Consider the following 12,177-nt stretch of genomic DNA (forward strand, 5'->3'; position numbering starts at 1 on the left):
TGTAATTGCATCATGTGGCTTATATTATTCTCGGTGGAGTTCGCGAAAACAAAATTTCTGAATAGTCGCACAAAAGTACACAAAATTTAACGGTGAATACAATTCGCTAAAAATTTCACAGAAAACTTGGCCGAACTACTTTTGACATTTTTTACAAAATATAGTTTTCGTAAGCATTTCAAAGCAAGGTAAGTAACGAATACGCAAAGTATCTTATGATTATCCACCGGCATTTTACAGCACTGAAAAGATTATTTAGAACAATCTAGCACTGGCTACACGTTGTTAGAGCAGCATAGTCCCATTTATTTACATTTTTTTAACAAGCAACTGAATAGCTAAAATATGTCCACTGCGGCAAACGCAACTACAGCGGCGGAGAGCGCCGACACAAAGGGCCCAGCGCCCGTAACGGCGGAAGCACAACAGGAGCCCATCTTCAAAGAAATTAATGCCGAGCAGGCAGGGGAATTGGTGGAGATTGAATCCGCCTGCATGAGCTGCTTCAAGACTGGCACCACTCGGTTGCTGCCGACGAAGATACCCTTCTTCCGGGAGGTGGTGCTGATGTCCTTCAAGTGTGAGCACTGCGGGTTCACGAACTGCGAAATGCAATCGGCGTCCGAAATACAAAAGCATGGAGTACGCATCGAACTGAAGGTGGAGAAGGAAGCGGATCTGAATCGTCGTGTTGTGCGATCAGACAATTCCAGCATCAGCATACCAGAAGTGGAGCTGGAGATACCCGTGCAATCACAAAAGGGTGAGGTGACCACCATTGAGGGCATCATTGAGCGCACCATAACGGGCTTATCGCAGGATCAGGAGAAACGCCGAATTGAGCATCCCACGGAGGCCGAGTCCATAGATGCCTTCATCGATCGATTGCGTGATCTAAAACTAGTGAAGAAACCTTTCCGCGTGCTGCTCGAGGACATCTCGGGCAACAGTTTCATTGAGAATCCCTTGGCACCCGCCAGCGATCCACAGCTGAAAACGAGCCACTTTGCGCGGTCTACCGCTCAAAACGAGCAGCTGGGTGAGTCGACAAACCCGTTTGAGTCGCACCATATCCAACTAATTAAATACATTTATGCGCTTCCCTGCAGGCCTCTATGAGCAAAATCACGAGGATCAGAATCTATTGAAGCCCATTGCCGAGGACTCGTGGCCAATTGAGAATCTGCATGGCGAGGTGCTGCAGTTCAGCACGAACTGTCCCAACTGTCATGCACCGTGCGAGACGAACATGAAGCTGACCAATATACCGCACTTCAAGGAGGTGGTCATCATGGCCACCGTCTGCTCGAAATGCGGACTCAAGACGAACGAGGTGAAGTCTGGCGGTGGTATTGAGCCGGAGGGAGTGCGATTCAAGCTGCGCATCGAAAGCAAAGAGGATCTCACTCGCGATGTGCTGAAGTCTGAAACGTGCAGCTTATCGATACCAGAGCTGGACTTGGACGTGGGTCCCAATGCCCTTTGCGGGCGGTTTACCACCGTCGAAGGCCTGCTGGTGGCCATGCGCGAACAACTGGATGGCACCTTGTTTCACGATTCGGCCGATGAACCATCCAGGCAGCAACTGGAACGCTTCCTAACCACCTTCGATAAGGTTGTCAAATTGGAGCATGTAATCACACTCGTGCTGGAGGACCCAGCCGGTAATACCTATGTACAATCGCTCTCGGACGACGATGAGCCGGATGCTAAGCTCATTGTGGAAAGATACGAACGCAGCTTTGAGGACAACGAGGAGCTTGGCCTGAATGATATGAAAACTGAAAACTATGAGCAGAATGCGTGATTGTATAACATTTCTGTATTTATATGAAAAACATGCATTTAACAGAAATTGAATTATTGAACAATTGAATCCGTAACACGTAAAATAGTTAGCAATTGAGTAAATATTGTGTATTGAAATAATAAAAACATCAAACATATATAGCCAGTTTATCATCATTTATATGCATCATTTATTATGCATCATTTATATTATTGCAGCGCAGATTTATCTGTGTTCAAATAATGCGCCACAAATATATCGCTATTGATGCGATTATTATCGTGAGTTGCTTGGATTCCTTAATGTAACGATATGCCATGCTTTAGCAACACTGGCAACTCCAGCTGATCGAAGCAATCGAAATCGTTTGTGGCACTGGTTGTGGCACCGACACTTCCCATTTAATACAACTTTTAACTTTATTATTTGGCTAAAAAGTGCATAATATGCTATCGAATTGTGCCGCAAAGACGCTGGCCGCTGTCGTAAGTAATTCGCTGTGCAACGCACTGTCAGTGCTGACATGCAAATGCCAATTACTAGCGACAAGTTATGTAATTTTTTTGCACAACAAACAATAACAATATTGTATTTGCAGCGCGGCAGCCTGCGCGCCATTGCCACCAGCAGTGCCCAGCGCAGCGACAATCTGTTCGTGCATCGCGACACACCCGAGGATAATCCCAACATACCCTTTGAGTTCAGTGCCGAAAACAAGAAACGCGTGGAGGCCATATTAAGCATCTATCCAGAGGGTCACAAGCGTGGCGCAATGATACCGCTGCTCGATCTGGCACAGCGTCAGTATGGCTGGCTGCCCATATCGGCCATGCACAAGGTGGCCGAAATACTGGGTCTGCCCAACATGCGCGTCTACGAGGTGGCCACCTTCTACACAATGTTTATGCGCAAGCCAACAGGCAAATATCATATTCAGGTGTGCACCACCACGCCCTGCTGGCTGCGCGGATCTGATGAGATTCTGGAGACGTGCAAGAAACAGCTGGGCATCGGCGTCGGCGAAACCACAAAGGACAAAAAGTTCACCATCTCCGAGGTGGAATGCTTGGGCGCCTGTGTCAATGCGCCCATGGTGTCCATCAACGATGATTACTATGTGAGGGGGAAATGAATTCAAAATACATATTTCCATATATTTTGATTATAACTAATATCACATTCTATTCCATGCTGCAGGAGGATCTGACCGGCAAGGATATGCAAGAGATTCTGAACGATCTTAAAGCTGATAAGATCTCGCCGCCCGGACCACGCAACGGACGCTTCGCCAGCGAACCCAAAGGCGAGCCCACTTCGCTTATCGAGGAGCCAAAGGGCCCAGGCTTTGGCTTACAAGCGGGTCTCTAAGTCCCGCACAATGCCAATCTAGCTTAGCTCCAACTGTTTAACATACAATTTAACTCGTTTTTTTGTGCGACTGTGCAACTTGCAAAAGCAACAACAACAACATATACAAATACAGATTGTCAGATGACAGTTCAAATGCAATAAACCCAAAACAAATGGAGTTTACTAACTATAATTTATTTATTATGCAGCTAAAAAGTATATAAATTATGTTTTATTTAAGATCTGACTGCAAGCGATAGCTATATGATTTGTGCATGCATGTCTTAGAGCACCTATTGAAGCATCCTAGAGAGTTGAGAGTTTGCTATAACAACTTCTGTGTTGACACCAGGGTCTCATTAAGTTAATGTTGAATTTTGCTAAAGATTGACCAAATGTAATTCAGGAAACAACTACAATTTCTAGAGTTTGTCTCTTGCAATTGTCCATGTCTACGCCCTATTGCTATAGTACATATATATATCTATATATCCTGTTAGAAAAATGCTCGAGTATTAGTCAGTCTGGTACGTGCGAGCCATTCTTATATGTTGCCTGCCTCGATGGTGCCTAAGTATTCCTCAAATGCTGAGTACGGCAAATTCCTAGACCAAGTTCTAGTTAAACTTTCTGATTGTAATCCAATTGGAAATTAGTGATGGTTGCTCCTATCCTGCTGCATGTGCTTAGGCAACACTAAACCGGTTATGTAGTTAATCTGCTTATCGAATACTGATTTATATGATTCATAGGCTGGCAACCATATCCTCCATTGACAGCTTCATCGACTATATAAGTGAGCTTCACCCGTCATCCTGCCTCTATCGCATTGAGCTTGTCCAAGCGAAAACAACGAAAATTGTCTACAGTTTCTAAGTGAAATAAAAAAATAAATATTGTTTTCTCGAAGTTTTTCTCTAAAAAAAAGTAAAGTGACAAAATAAAAATCATGTCTAATGTTGAAGTGAATTTGAAAGTGTGAGTATATATATATATATATATATATATATATATATATATATATATATATATATATATATATATATATTTCAATTAATACATTTTTCGTTGCAATATAATTTTTTTTTTTAAGTTATTCGAATTGCCAATTGGTGTATGATAGCAAGAGTAAGTGTTTTCCTAAAATTAAAATTTTATTTCTCTTTGCCTAACACATATTTTATATAATTTTTGTATTCCAAAATAAATCAGCGTGTGTAAAGTCTAATGTAGATTCGAATGTGACTGTGAATGTGTGAGTAAATATATTTCAATTTGATAGAAATATTTTTGCTACATAAATATTTCTCTTTTCGAGTAGGGATGGCGTGCCGCTTAGCACACAGAGTAAGTTATTTTCTAAAATTAACGAAATTTTAGTTCTATGTAGTTTGGTTAAAATATATTCTATATGCTTAATTGTTTACTCAATGAAAGTTTAGCTCAATTTAATTTACTACGCCAAATCCGGAATTTATAAAGAATCATTTTTTTCCGTTTTCATAACCTAAAGGCTAAGTTGAAAGAAAAATTTTTTTTTCTGCGAGTGCGAAAGGGACGGCTGGTGTGACATGAAATGAATGCAAAAAAGACAGGTAGAGTGTGCGCGTGTGTGTAAGAGAGAGTAAGAGTTTTACCATTTTAACTATTCTTGGCTGTCACTCGTCCGATTTAACGGTCCTTCGTTCTGTTAAGCGACTTGCGCAACACTTCGAAAATTTAGTTCAATTAAATTTACTACGCTAAGCCCGGAATTTATGAAGAATATTTTTTTTTTCCTTTTTCATAACCTAAAAGCTAAGTTGAAAGGAAAAAATTATTTTTTCTGCGAGTGCGAAAAGGACGGCAGGTGCAAAAAAGTCAGCTAGTGTGTGTAAGTGAGAGTAAGTGTTCTCCCATTTTAACTATTTTTGGCTGTCGCTCGTCCGCCATAACGGTGCTTCGTGTTGCTTCGTGTAAGTGACTTGCGCAACTCTTCCATCAGGCTACTCCAAAACGGCTCGATTAGGCACTCGCAGGCTAGATTCGCCCTTCGTCTGTTCCGACAGCATTAGCAAATTTTTCAAATTAAAAATTTTGCATTTAAAAATAGTTGTACAACTGTCATCGAGCACTGACATATGTCAGGTTGACATATCCTCGATATGATAAGTGAGTTTAGGTGAGTTTCACAAATCATCCTGCCTCATTCGTTGCGAGTACGTCAAAGCGAAAGCATCAAAAAAGAAATAAAATATTTTTTCGAAGTTTTTCATTCATTTTTTTTTTTTTTTTCAAAAATAAATAAGTGAATAATAATGTCTGATATAGAAGAGAAAGTGAATCTAACTTTGAATGTGTGAGTAAATTAGTTTCAAGTTAATTGAAATATTGTTACTATATAACATTACTTTTCAATTTTTATGAATTCCGAATTGGTGTACAATAGCCAGAGTAAGTTGTTTCCTAAAATTTATTTGAATTTTATTTCTCAGTAGTTTGCTTAATACATATTTAATATTCTTCTTTTATTCCAAAATAAATAAGCGAATGGAGGAGGGTTTGTCACTGTGAGTGTGTGAGTAAATTTATTTCAAGTTAATTGAAATATTATTTGTTGCTACATACATTTTTCTTTTTTTGATTAGGGATCATACTAGAGGCAAGCCGGATACTATCCATGGTAAGTTATTTTCTAAAATTAATGAAATTTTCGTTCTAAGTAAATTGTTTGAAACATATTTTACATTCTTATTTATTTGTTTATGGAAAACTTAATAGAAAGTGTAGTTTAATTTAGTTGACTACGATAATACATTATAAAGAGGGAATTATATTTTTTTGTCATAACCTAAAACCTTAGAAGAAATTCTGTTTTAATATTTTATTTTTTATTTTTTATTTGATGGTTAATGGTTTTCACGTACTCAGACAATTTATACTCTTAAGAACTAGGAACGTGGTTTCACGTTTCATCAACTTAAGCTAATCGCTTTAAAACTGTTATTCATTTCAATTACTACTCCGAATTCGATACTGCACTTTTTTCTCTTTGTTATTTTTGTTTTGTTGTTATTTGTCGTCAAATATCTCGTATTGAACTACAAGTCCCGTTCTCCTATTCCTCGCCATAGAAAACGCTGCGAGTGCGAGGGGGACAGCAGGTGTGACATGAAACGAATTGAAAAGCGACAGTTAGTGACACACTAGTAAGAGGGAGAGGGGCGGGGACAGGGACAGGGACAGCTAGAACTTTCTCGTCTTACCGATTTTTCGCTGCAGCTCGCTTCGAGGAACGCTCGATTCGATTGTGTAAGTTGGAGCGTGGAATTGTCTCATTGACCAAGCGCTTCGTTTTCTTCGGCGATTCTCGCAACTGTTTCGCATCCACGTTGCGTTCCTCGTTCAGTCTCCTCTTGTACTTTTCGATTAGGCCTTCGCAGGATAGATTCGATTCAGGCTCCCAGGTGTCCTCCTTGGCACCGAAGCCCTTCCAGCGTATGCGATAGAGAACGCCGTGCTCATCGTCATGGACTGAGTCTAATATGCGTTCCACTGCCCACTCCTTATCCGGATCGTTGGATACAGTCTTGCTGCTCGCCTTTCGGCCGCGTACACCCTTTGCCGCTGCCGGCGACTTCTTACCAGCTCCGGCGCTCTTCTTGCTGTTCTGGAAATGAACTCTGAAAGTCAATGACATAAACATAAAGCATGGCCCAGGCATAGCTTTTACCTTTTTGCGATATTCCTCGATCAGGTCGTCGCAATTCAGCTCGGCCTCCGGCTCCCAGCTGTCGTCCTCCTTGCCGTAACCCTTCCAGCGCACCAGAAAAAACGACTCGCCGTTCTTCGACTTGTGGCCCACAATCGCCTCCACCTGTAATGCAAACGAATATAATAGTTCGCCTTATGGCAAGTATTGTAACCGTGTGCAAACCTCGAATTCCCTGTCAACATCATCATCGGCGTTGGCGATGTCATCGTCATTGTCATCATTATTGTCATCTAATACGGCTTTGGTTGATGATTTTTTGTTTTTATTCTTGTCAGCAGCCGCCGCCTGCAGCGCTGCTTTGCCCTTCGATTTGGGCGTCTTCTTTTGCTTCTTTCGGGGCGGTCCACTCGAGCTGGACGCTTTGCTGCCATTCAATGGCAGATCATCGCTCCCATCCGTGTCGCTGTCGTTGATGGTGATCTTTGTGGATGCCACGGACGCCCGTTGTTTTTTCGAGCCAGTTTCCTGCTTATCGTTGACAATTTCGGAGTCATCATCATCGCTTGAATTGTTGGCTCCATTTTTCGGATTTTCATCACTGTCGGAGCATGCGGCTGATTTCTTTTTGCTTATTTCCGAGAGCTCTGCTAATTTTTTTTTGCCCAGCTTAACCATTGCTCGTGTTGTTTTCCTTGAATTGTGATGTCGTAAAAAGAATGTTTGCACTTTTTGCCGCGAAAAAAAAACAACAATTATTTATATATCCACCGTCGCGACTGAGGCGACTGTACACTAGGGGTGAGATAACAGGCCATATACTCTTGACGATATTCCCAGCCGATATATGGTATTCATATACAATGTATGTATATGCAACAAAAATATATTCGGAGCTACAAGATAATTATATTAATTGGGTGAAACAATCTGATTGCACTAAATTATGAAAATATATTTTTAACAATATCGTCGAATTTGCAATCTGGTCATCGATAGTTAAAAACGGCTGCTAGGTATTTTTGTTCATATTACTACACTGCGTTTGTGTTTTTCATCGATAACGATACCTCTCAATATATCGAATCGCTCGGCACGTGTTGCCGCTGAACCCGAAACACAAACACATTTCTCATTTATCAATTTGCCCTACACAAAGTGGATATGGTTGAAGTTGATAATCCTCCGGCAGCTGGAGAAACAGGTCCACGTCTTAGCCGGCCAAACCCCTCTGATAACCGAAAAATGGCACACACAAAAACGGATTGGAATCAGTTCAAGCAGGATAGAAGGCAGCTCAGATTGCAACGCAAACGTCGCCGCGGATCCTATGATATCTGCTTGAAAGTGAAGCAAATGTATGAAGTGCTGAGATGGTAAGTATCCCGCCTCAGATTCCAACAGAGACAGTCGCGTAAAGACATTGATATTTCCATTGCCATTGCAGTCGTACCGCCACCGATAAGCACATATTGGTAGAGAAAATGTATGCAATATTGGATATCGACGACATGATATTGAAGATGATCGTGGCTCACGATTCCTCCCGAGTGGTTCAGTGTATGCTAAAGTATGCAACACCGGAGTTACGGGAGAAAATATCGAACAAATTAATTCCGAAAGCCGCGGAGCTGTGCCAGTCAAAATATGCACACTTCTGTATAAATCGAATGTTGAAGTATGGATCACCTAACACTAAGAAATCATTGGTCAAAGCTTTATACGGTAATGTGGTCCGTCTATGTGGTCATAAAATCGCTAGCAAGATCATGGATTACATATACTTGAATGGGAATTCGAAGGAGCGTCGCTATCTGCGCCAAGAGTTCTACGGAGATCTTTATAAATGGGCCAAGGATGACAAGGTGAAGTGCCTGAAAGACACATTTGACAACTCACCTAATATGAAAGCCTCCATAATTGGCGCTGTGAAAGCCAATCTGGAGCATATTGCCAATAAGGAGCTATTAGATAACTCTTTGGTGCACGCCGTTTTGCTCGAGTACATAACGGTCACCGACGAGGAGAAACTGGAGGAGACTGTCACCCCTCTGGCTGCTTACATACCGTATATGTTAACCACTAAGGATGGCGCCGAGGCGGCGATTTTATGTTTCTACAGCTCTACTTCGAAAACTCGTAGAGTAAGTCAAGAGTTGCACTACGAACGAATCTCCCTCACTCATACCAATCATCTCATTCCAATCTCTTAGGCTGTCATAAAGAATATCAAGGAACATTTGCTAAAGATCTCCATGCACGAGTATGGCCATACTTTTCTGATCGCCTTGTTAAATGCATTAGATGACACGAAGGCTATCAAAAAATCTATTTTTGATCCCTTGTATGGTGAACTGAAGACTTTGGTGTCAAATAACTACGGACGTCGTGTTGTCCAGTGGATGGTGGCCCCTGGCGATACATCCTGTTTCCATCCCAGCTTCATTGAGACCATTGAGTTGGGCTTGAAGTTCGGCAAGAAGGACAAAGCGACGCGTCGTCAAGAGATCTTGGATCAGGTGGAAGCTCCTATTTCTCTAGCTATGGCAGAGGATCCTGCCTTCTGGCTGTCCAACAATCATATTGGACTCGTCACTGCAAATATATTGAAGCATCGTAAGCACTGTATATTTTTCCCTGAATATTTTCGACAACAATTCTCTCTCTCTCTTTCTTCTCAGTTACTGGCGAGCATTATGAGAAAGCCGTCACAGCTTTGGCTCAGGTTATAGCTGATGTCAATTGGCGTATTGCCGACGTATCCGACGAGGGCGAGTTGATTAAGAAAAAGCCGCAGGATGTGGAGACTTACATATCCAATACAATAGAAGAGCGCAAGAATAAAAATAAAAATAAAAATAAGCTCAATTCTGCTGCTCTTGCGCTGATCAGCTCGGATGAGGAGGCCGATGCCGAGGATAAGAAGAAGGAGGATGTAAATGATGAGGAGGATGACAAGGAAGAGGGGGATGAGGAGGAGGGCACTCCAGCCAAAAAACCGAAAAAGGCAGAGACCTTGGACGCCGTAAAAGAGACCTTGACAGTCGAAGAGGAGACCCCGGCCAAGGAAGAGGAGGCTGTCCCATCAGTTAATGGAATAGAGGATGCTGGCATGCATCATGTAATAAAGAAGATAATTCGTAGCGACCTGAAGCGCGAGTCTACTCCATTTGGCAACCAGTTATTCAATCATCTTAATACCGATGTGGTAATTGCATATTAATTCGAATTTTATGTTATCATTCAAATGCTAAATTACTTGTTATTTCGTTTACTTTAGCTTAAATTCTGGCTGGGTATTAATCGTGCTTGTTTCATTCTCGTCAAGCTAGTGGAGAATTCGCCAGATTTGCTCAACAAATGCCGCATTTTGTTTAAGGAGGAGAACCTGTCCCAAATTCTCGAGGATGCTCAATCATCAGGAGCTAAATTGTTGTTGAAAAAATTAAAGGAATAGATAGATAGATATATGATAACATATTCAATGGAGTAGCTTTAGTCAATGATAACAATTATTAAATAAACATTATATTATATTTTATAATAATAATAATATATAATATAATATATAATATATATCTCGAGTGAGTTATCATCTTAATGGCAATTGAAGAAGGATGTATTACCATAGCTGTTGCTGAACTTGGACCCGGTTGTTGTTGAGTGAGTGGGCCGAGGGTTGCAATGATTTCGATAAGTCAGGGTGAAAGCAATCAGAAGTGAAGAACAGGGAGTTGGCTGGAGACTGTTTAGCGAATGAGCCGAACAACAACGAGAATGCATTTTTGTGTAGAGTTATAATGGAGACGAGAATAATAGCGCTACGGCATATACATATACATACATATGTATATATTGTATATAATGAGAATCGCATAGAAAAAGCTTATAAGAAAAGTAATGTAGTCCAAATTTCTCTTGTTGGAAAAATCGCATTTGTTTATATTTAAGGTTATAAGAAATACATTTTGGGTGGTGAAAATCGCAAAGGTGAGATTTTCATATAAAGAAAGGAAAAAATGGCGTCTTTAAGAAACAATTTAAATTTCTTTTTGTGGTTGGGTCTCTTATAGATCCATTATAAATTCGGTTAATAAAACTTAATGCTTAGAAGTTTCGTACTTGGCAGAGATGAACGATATTTATATATTGTCTTATTTATTAACAAAGCAGAGGAAAGATCTAACAATTTGAATGGGAATTTAAGAGATATTTAGGGCAATGCGAATGAAAATACTCTATAAGAGTGGATTTTCATTCAAGCGCTTTAATTTCGCTTAATTTGTAATAAGTTAATTCCGTGTCCTCTACATGTTATCCGTTGATTTGCTCTATGATTTCCGGAGAATGATGTGCAGGCCGGAGTCTGTGTCAACAATGTCCGATAATTGTCCCACCTTCAAGGCGAAGGCGGCCTTCTCGAACGGCGCCTGCATTTGACCTAATCAAGGATTCGAAAGGGTTAAGAAAGTGATTCATTGAAATGGAATCTCATTCCAGACTAACCCCGTCCGAATTTGCCCAGGTCACCGCCTCGCTTGGCAGAGCTGCAATCGGAATAGGAACGCGCTAGTTCCTCAAATGTCGCCTCATTGTTGACAATTTTATTGCGATAGATTTCGAGCAGCATTTGGGCCTCTTCTTTGGTGCGTGTGATGTTCTCTTCGCGCCAGGAGCTAGGCCGTCGGCTGCCTTTGTGTTTGACCAGCAAATGGAGGCACTGCACCTCGTTGGGGGCATCACCTGAGGCGCCATTGCCCCCCTTTTTCGCCGGCTCGGTTGGCTGGTCCCACTGGGACTCTTTTGTGTGCACGTTGAGATAGTAGCTCATACCTGGAGAGCACATATATATTTGCGCATTGAAAAGCGAAAAATTACCGGTTGCAAATGGAGTTTTACAGGAATTTTTAGTTTTGGTTTATCCTTACCAGTTGAGCGGCTGGTGCGTTTTTCCCATCCTTCGGGCAAGTGTTCAGTTTCTGGCATCTTGCTGTTTTTTATATGTCCTAGATTTTTCGGAATAAATAATATGTTCCAGTTTATGACAACTTAAAATGCTCCGAGGGATAAACAGCAAATGCGATAAGGTATCGTAAGCGATAACCACCCTCAAAGCCTTTGTGGCGATATTTGACAACTCCTTAAGGGAGGATGCATTATGGATACTACCATACGATGAACATCGATGCAGAGACCGTGAATTACACATATATACAACCAAAAATCTATTTATTCATATTATTTTATTAGTTTTTCAGTAATTATTTCATTTATCGATATGCGCCTATGTCAATATCGAAGCTAAAAAAACTGTTAGTTCATCGTGTTGAAATGTTAAATGGATTCC

The 12,177-nt window shown here is 41.1% G+C and overlaps 5 protein-coding genes across 6 annotated transcripts; 3 read left to right on the forward strand and 2 right to left on the reverse strand.

Moving 5' to 3' along the window:
- Nucleotides 1-239: 239 nt before the first annotated feature.
- On the forward strand, nucleotides 240-1,946 carry Zpr1 (zinc finger protein Zpr1). Its single transcript, XM_018016177.2, has 2 exons — nucleotides 240-1,039; nucleotides 1,110-1,946. The coding sequence occupies exons 1-2, from the start codon at nucleotides 346-348 to the stop codon at nucleotides 1,805-1,807; spliced, it is 1,392 nt and encodes a 463-aa protein (XP_017871666.1). The 5' UTR covers nucleotides 240-345; the 3' UTR covers nucleotides 1,808-1,946.
- A 166-nt stretch (nucleotides 1,947-2,112) lies between these two features.
- On the forward strand, nucleotides 2,113-3,317 carry ND-24 (NADH dehydrogenase ubiquinone). Its single transcript, XM_018016182.2, has 3 exons — nucleotides 2,113-2,274; nucleotides 2,388-2,906; nucleotides 2,987-3,317. The coding sequence occupies exons 1-3, from the start codon at nucleotides 2,236-2,238 to the stop codon at nucleotides 3,155-3,157; spliced, it is 729 nt and encodes a 242-aa protein (XP_017871671.1). The 5' UTR covers nucleotides 2,113-2,235; the 3' UTR covers nucleotides 3,158-3,317.
- A 145-nt stretch (nucleotides 3,318-3,462) lies between these two features.
- On the forward strand, nucleotides 3,463-10,406 carry peng (Pumilio and CPL domain-containing protein penguin). 2 transcript variants are annotated; one of them, XM_089474118.1, is made up of 11 exons: nucleotides 3,463-4,117; nucleotides 4,233-4,267; nucleotides 4,352-4,394; nucleotides 4,461-4,486; nucleotides 5,666-5,696; nucleotides 5,767-5,801; nucleotides 7,990-8,206; nucleotides 8,278-8,974; nucleotides 9,044-9,446; nucleotides 9,512-10,038; nucleotides 10,111-10,406. In XM_089474118.1, the coding sequence occupies exons 1-11, from the start codon at nucleotides 4,089-4,091 to the stop codon at nucleotides 10,285-10,287; spliced, it is 2,220 nt and encodes a 739-aa protein (XP_089330244.1). In that variant the 5' UTR covers nucleotides 3,463-4,088; the 3' UTR covers nucleotides 10,288-10,406. The 2 variants fall into 2 exon arrangements, with proteins under 2 accessions (XP_089330244.1, XP_017871664.2); XM_018016175.2 differs by lacking the exons at nucleotides 3,463-4,117; nucleotides 4,233-4,267; nucleotides 4,352-4,394; nucleotides 4,461-4,486 and adding an exon at nucleotides 5,527-5,572.
- LOC108619532 (uncharacterized) lies at nucleotides 5,846-7,814 on the reverse strand. The gene is made up of 4 exons (XM_018016181.2): nucleotides 7,056-7,814; nucleotides 6,852-6,995; nucleotides 6,385-6,788; nucleotides 5,846-6,258 (listed from the first exon to the last, which is right to left on the reverse strand). The coding sequence occupies exons 1-4, from the start codon at nucleotides 7,506-7,508 to the stop codon at nucleotides 6,237-6,239; spliced, it is 1,023 nt and encodes a 340-aa protein (XP_017871670.1). The 5' UTR covers nucleotides 7,509-7,814; the 3' UTR covers nucleotides 5,846-6,236.
- A 565-nt stretch (nucleotides 10,407-10,971) lies between the features above and the next one.
- On the reverse strand, nucleotides 10,972-12,126 carry dod ((peptidyl-prolyl cis/trans isomerase) NIMA-interacting 1 dodo). Its single transcript, XM_018016183.2, has 3 exons — nucleotides 11,759-12,126; nucleotides 11,337-11,663; nucleotides 10,972-11,271 (listed from the first exon to the last, which is right to left on the reverse strand). The coding sequence occupies exons 1-3, from the start codon at nucleotides 11,814-11,816 to the stop codon at nucleotides 11,162-11,164; spliced, it is 495 nt and encodes a 164-aa protein (XP_017871672.1). The 5' UTR covers nucleotides 11,817-12,126; the 3' UTR covers nucleotides 10,972-11,161.
- Nucleotides 12,127-12,177: the final 51 nt, after the last annotated feature.

This window comes from Drosophila arizonae, chromosome X, assembly GCF_054131065.1.
Source record: "Drosophila arizonae isolate 15081-1271.41 chromosome X, UAZ_ARI_1.0, whole genome shotgun sequence".
In the NCBI taxonomy this organism is placed as follows: Eukaryota; Metazoa; Arthropoda; class Insecta; order Diptera; family Drosophilidae; genus Drosophila; species Drosophila arizonae.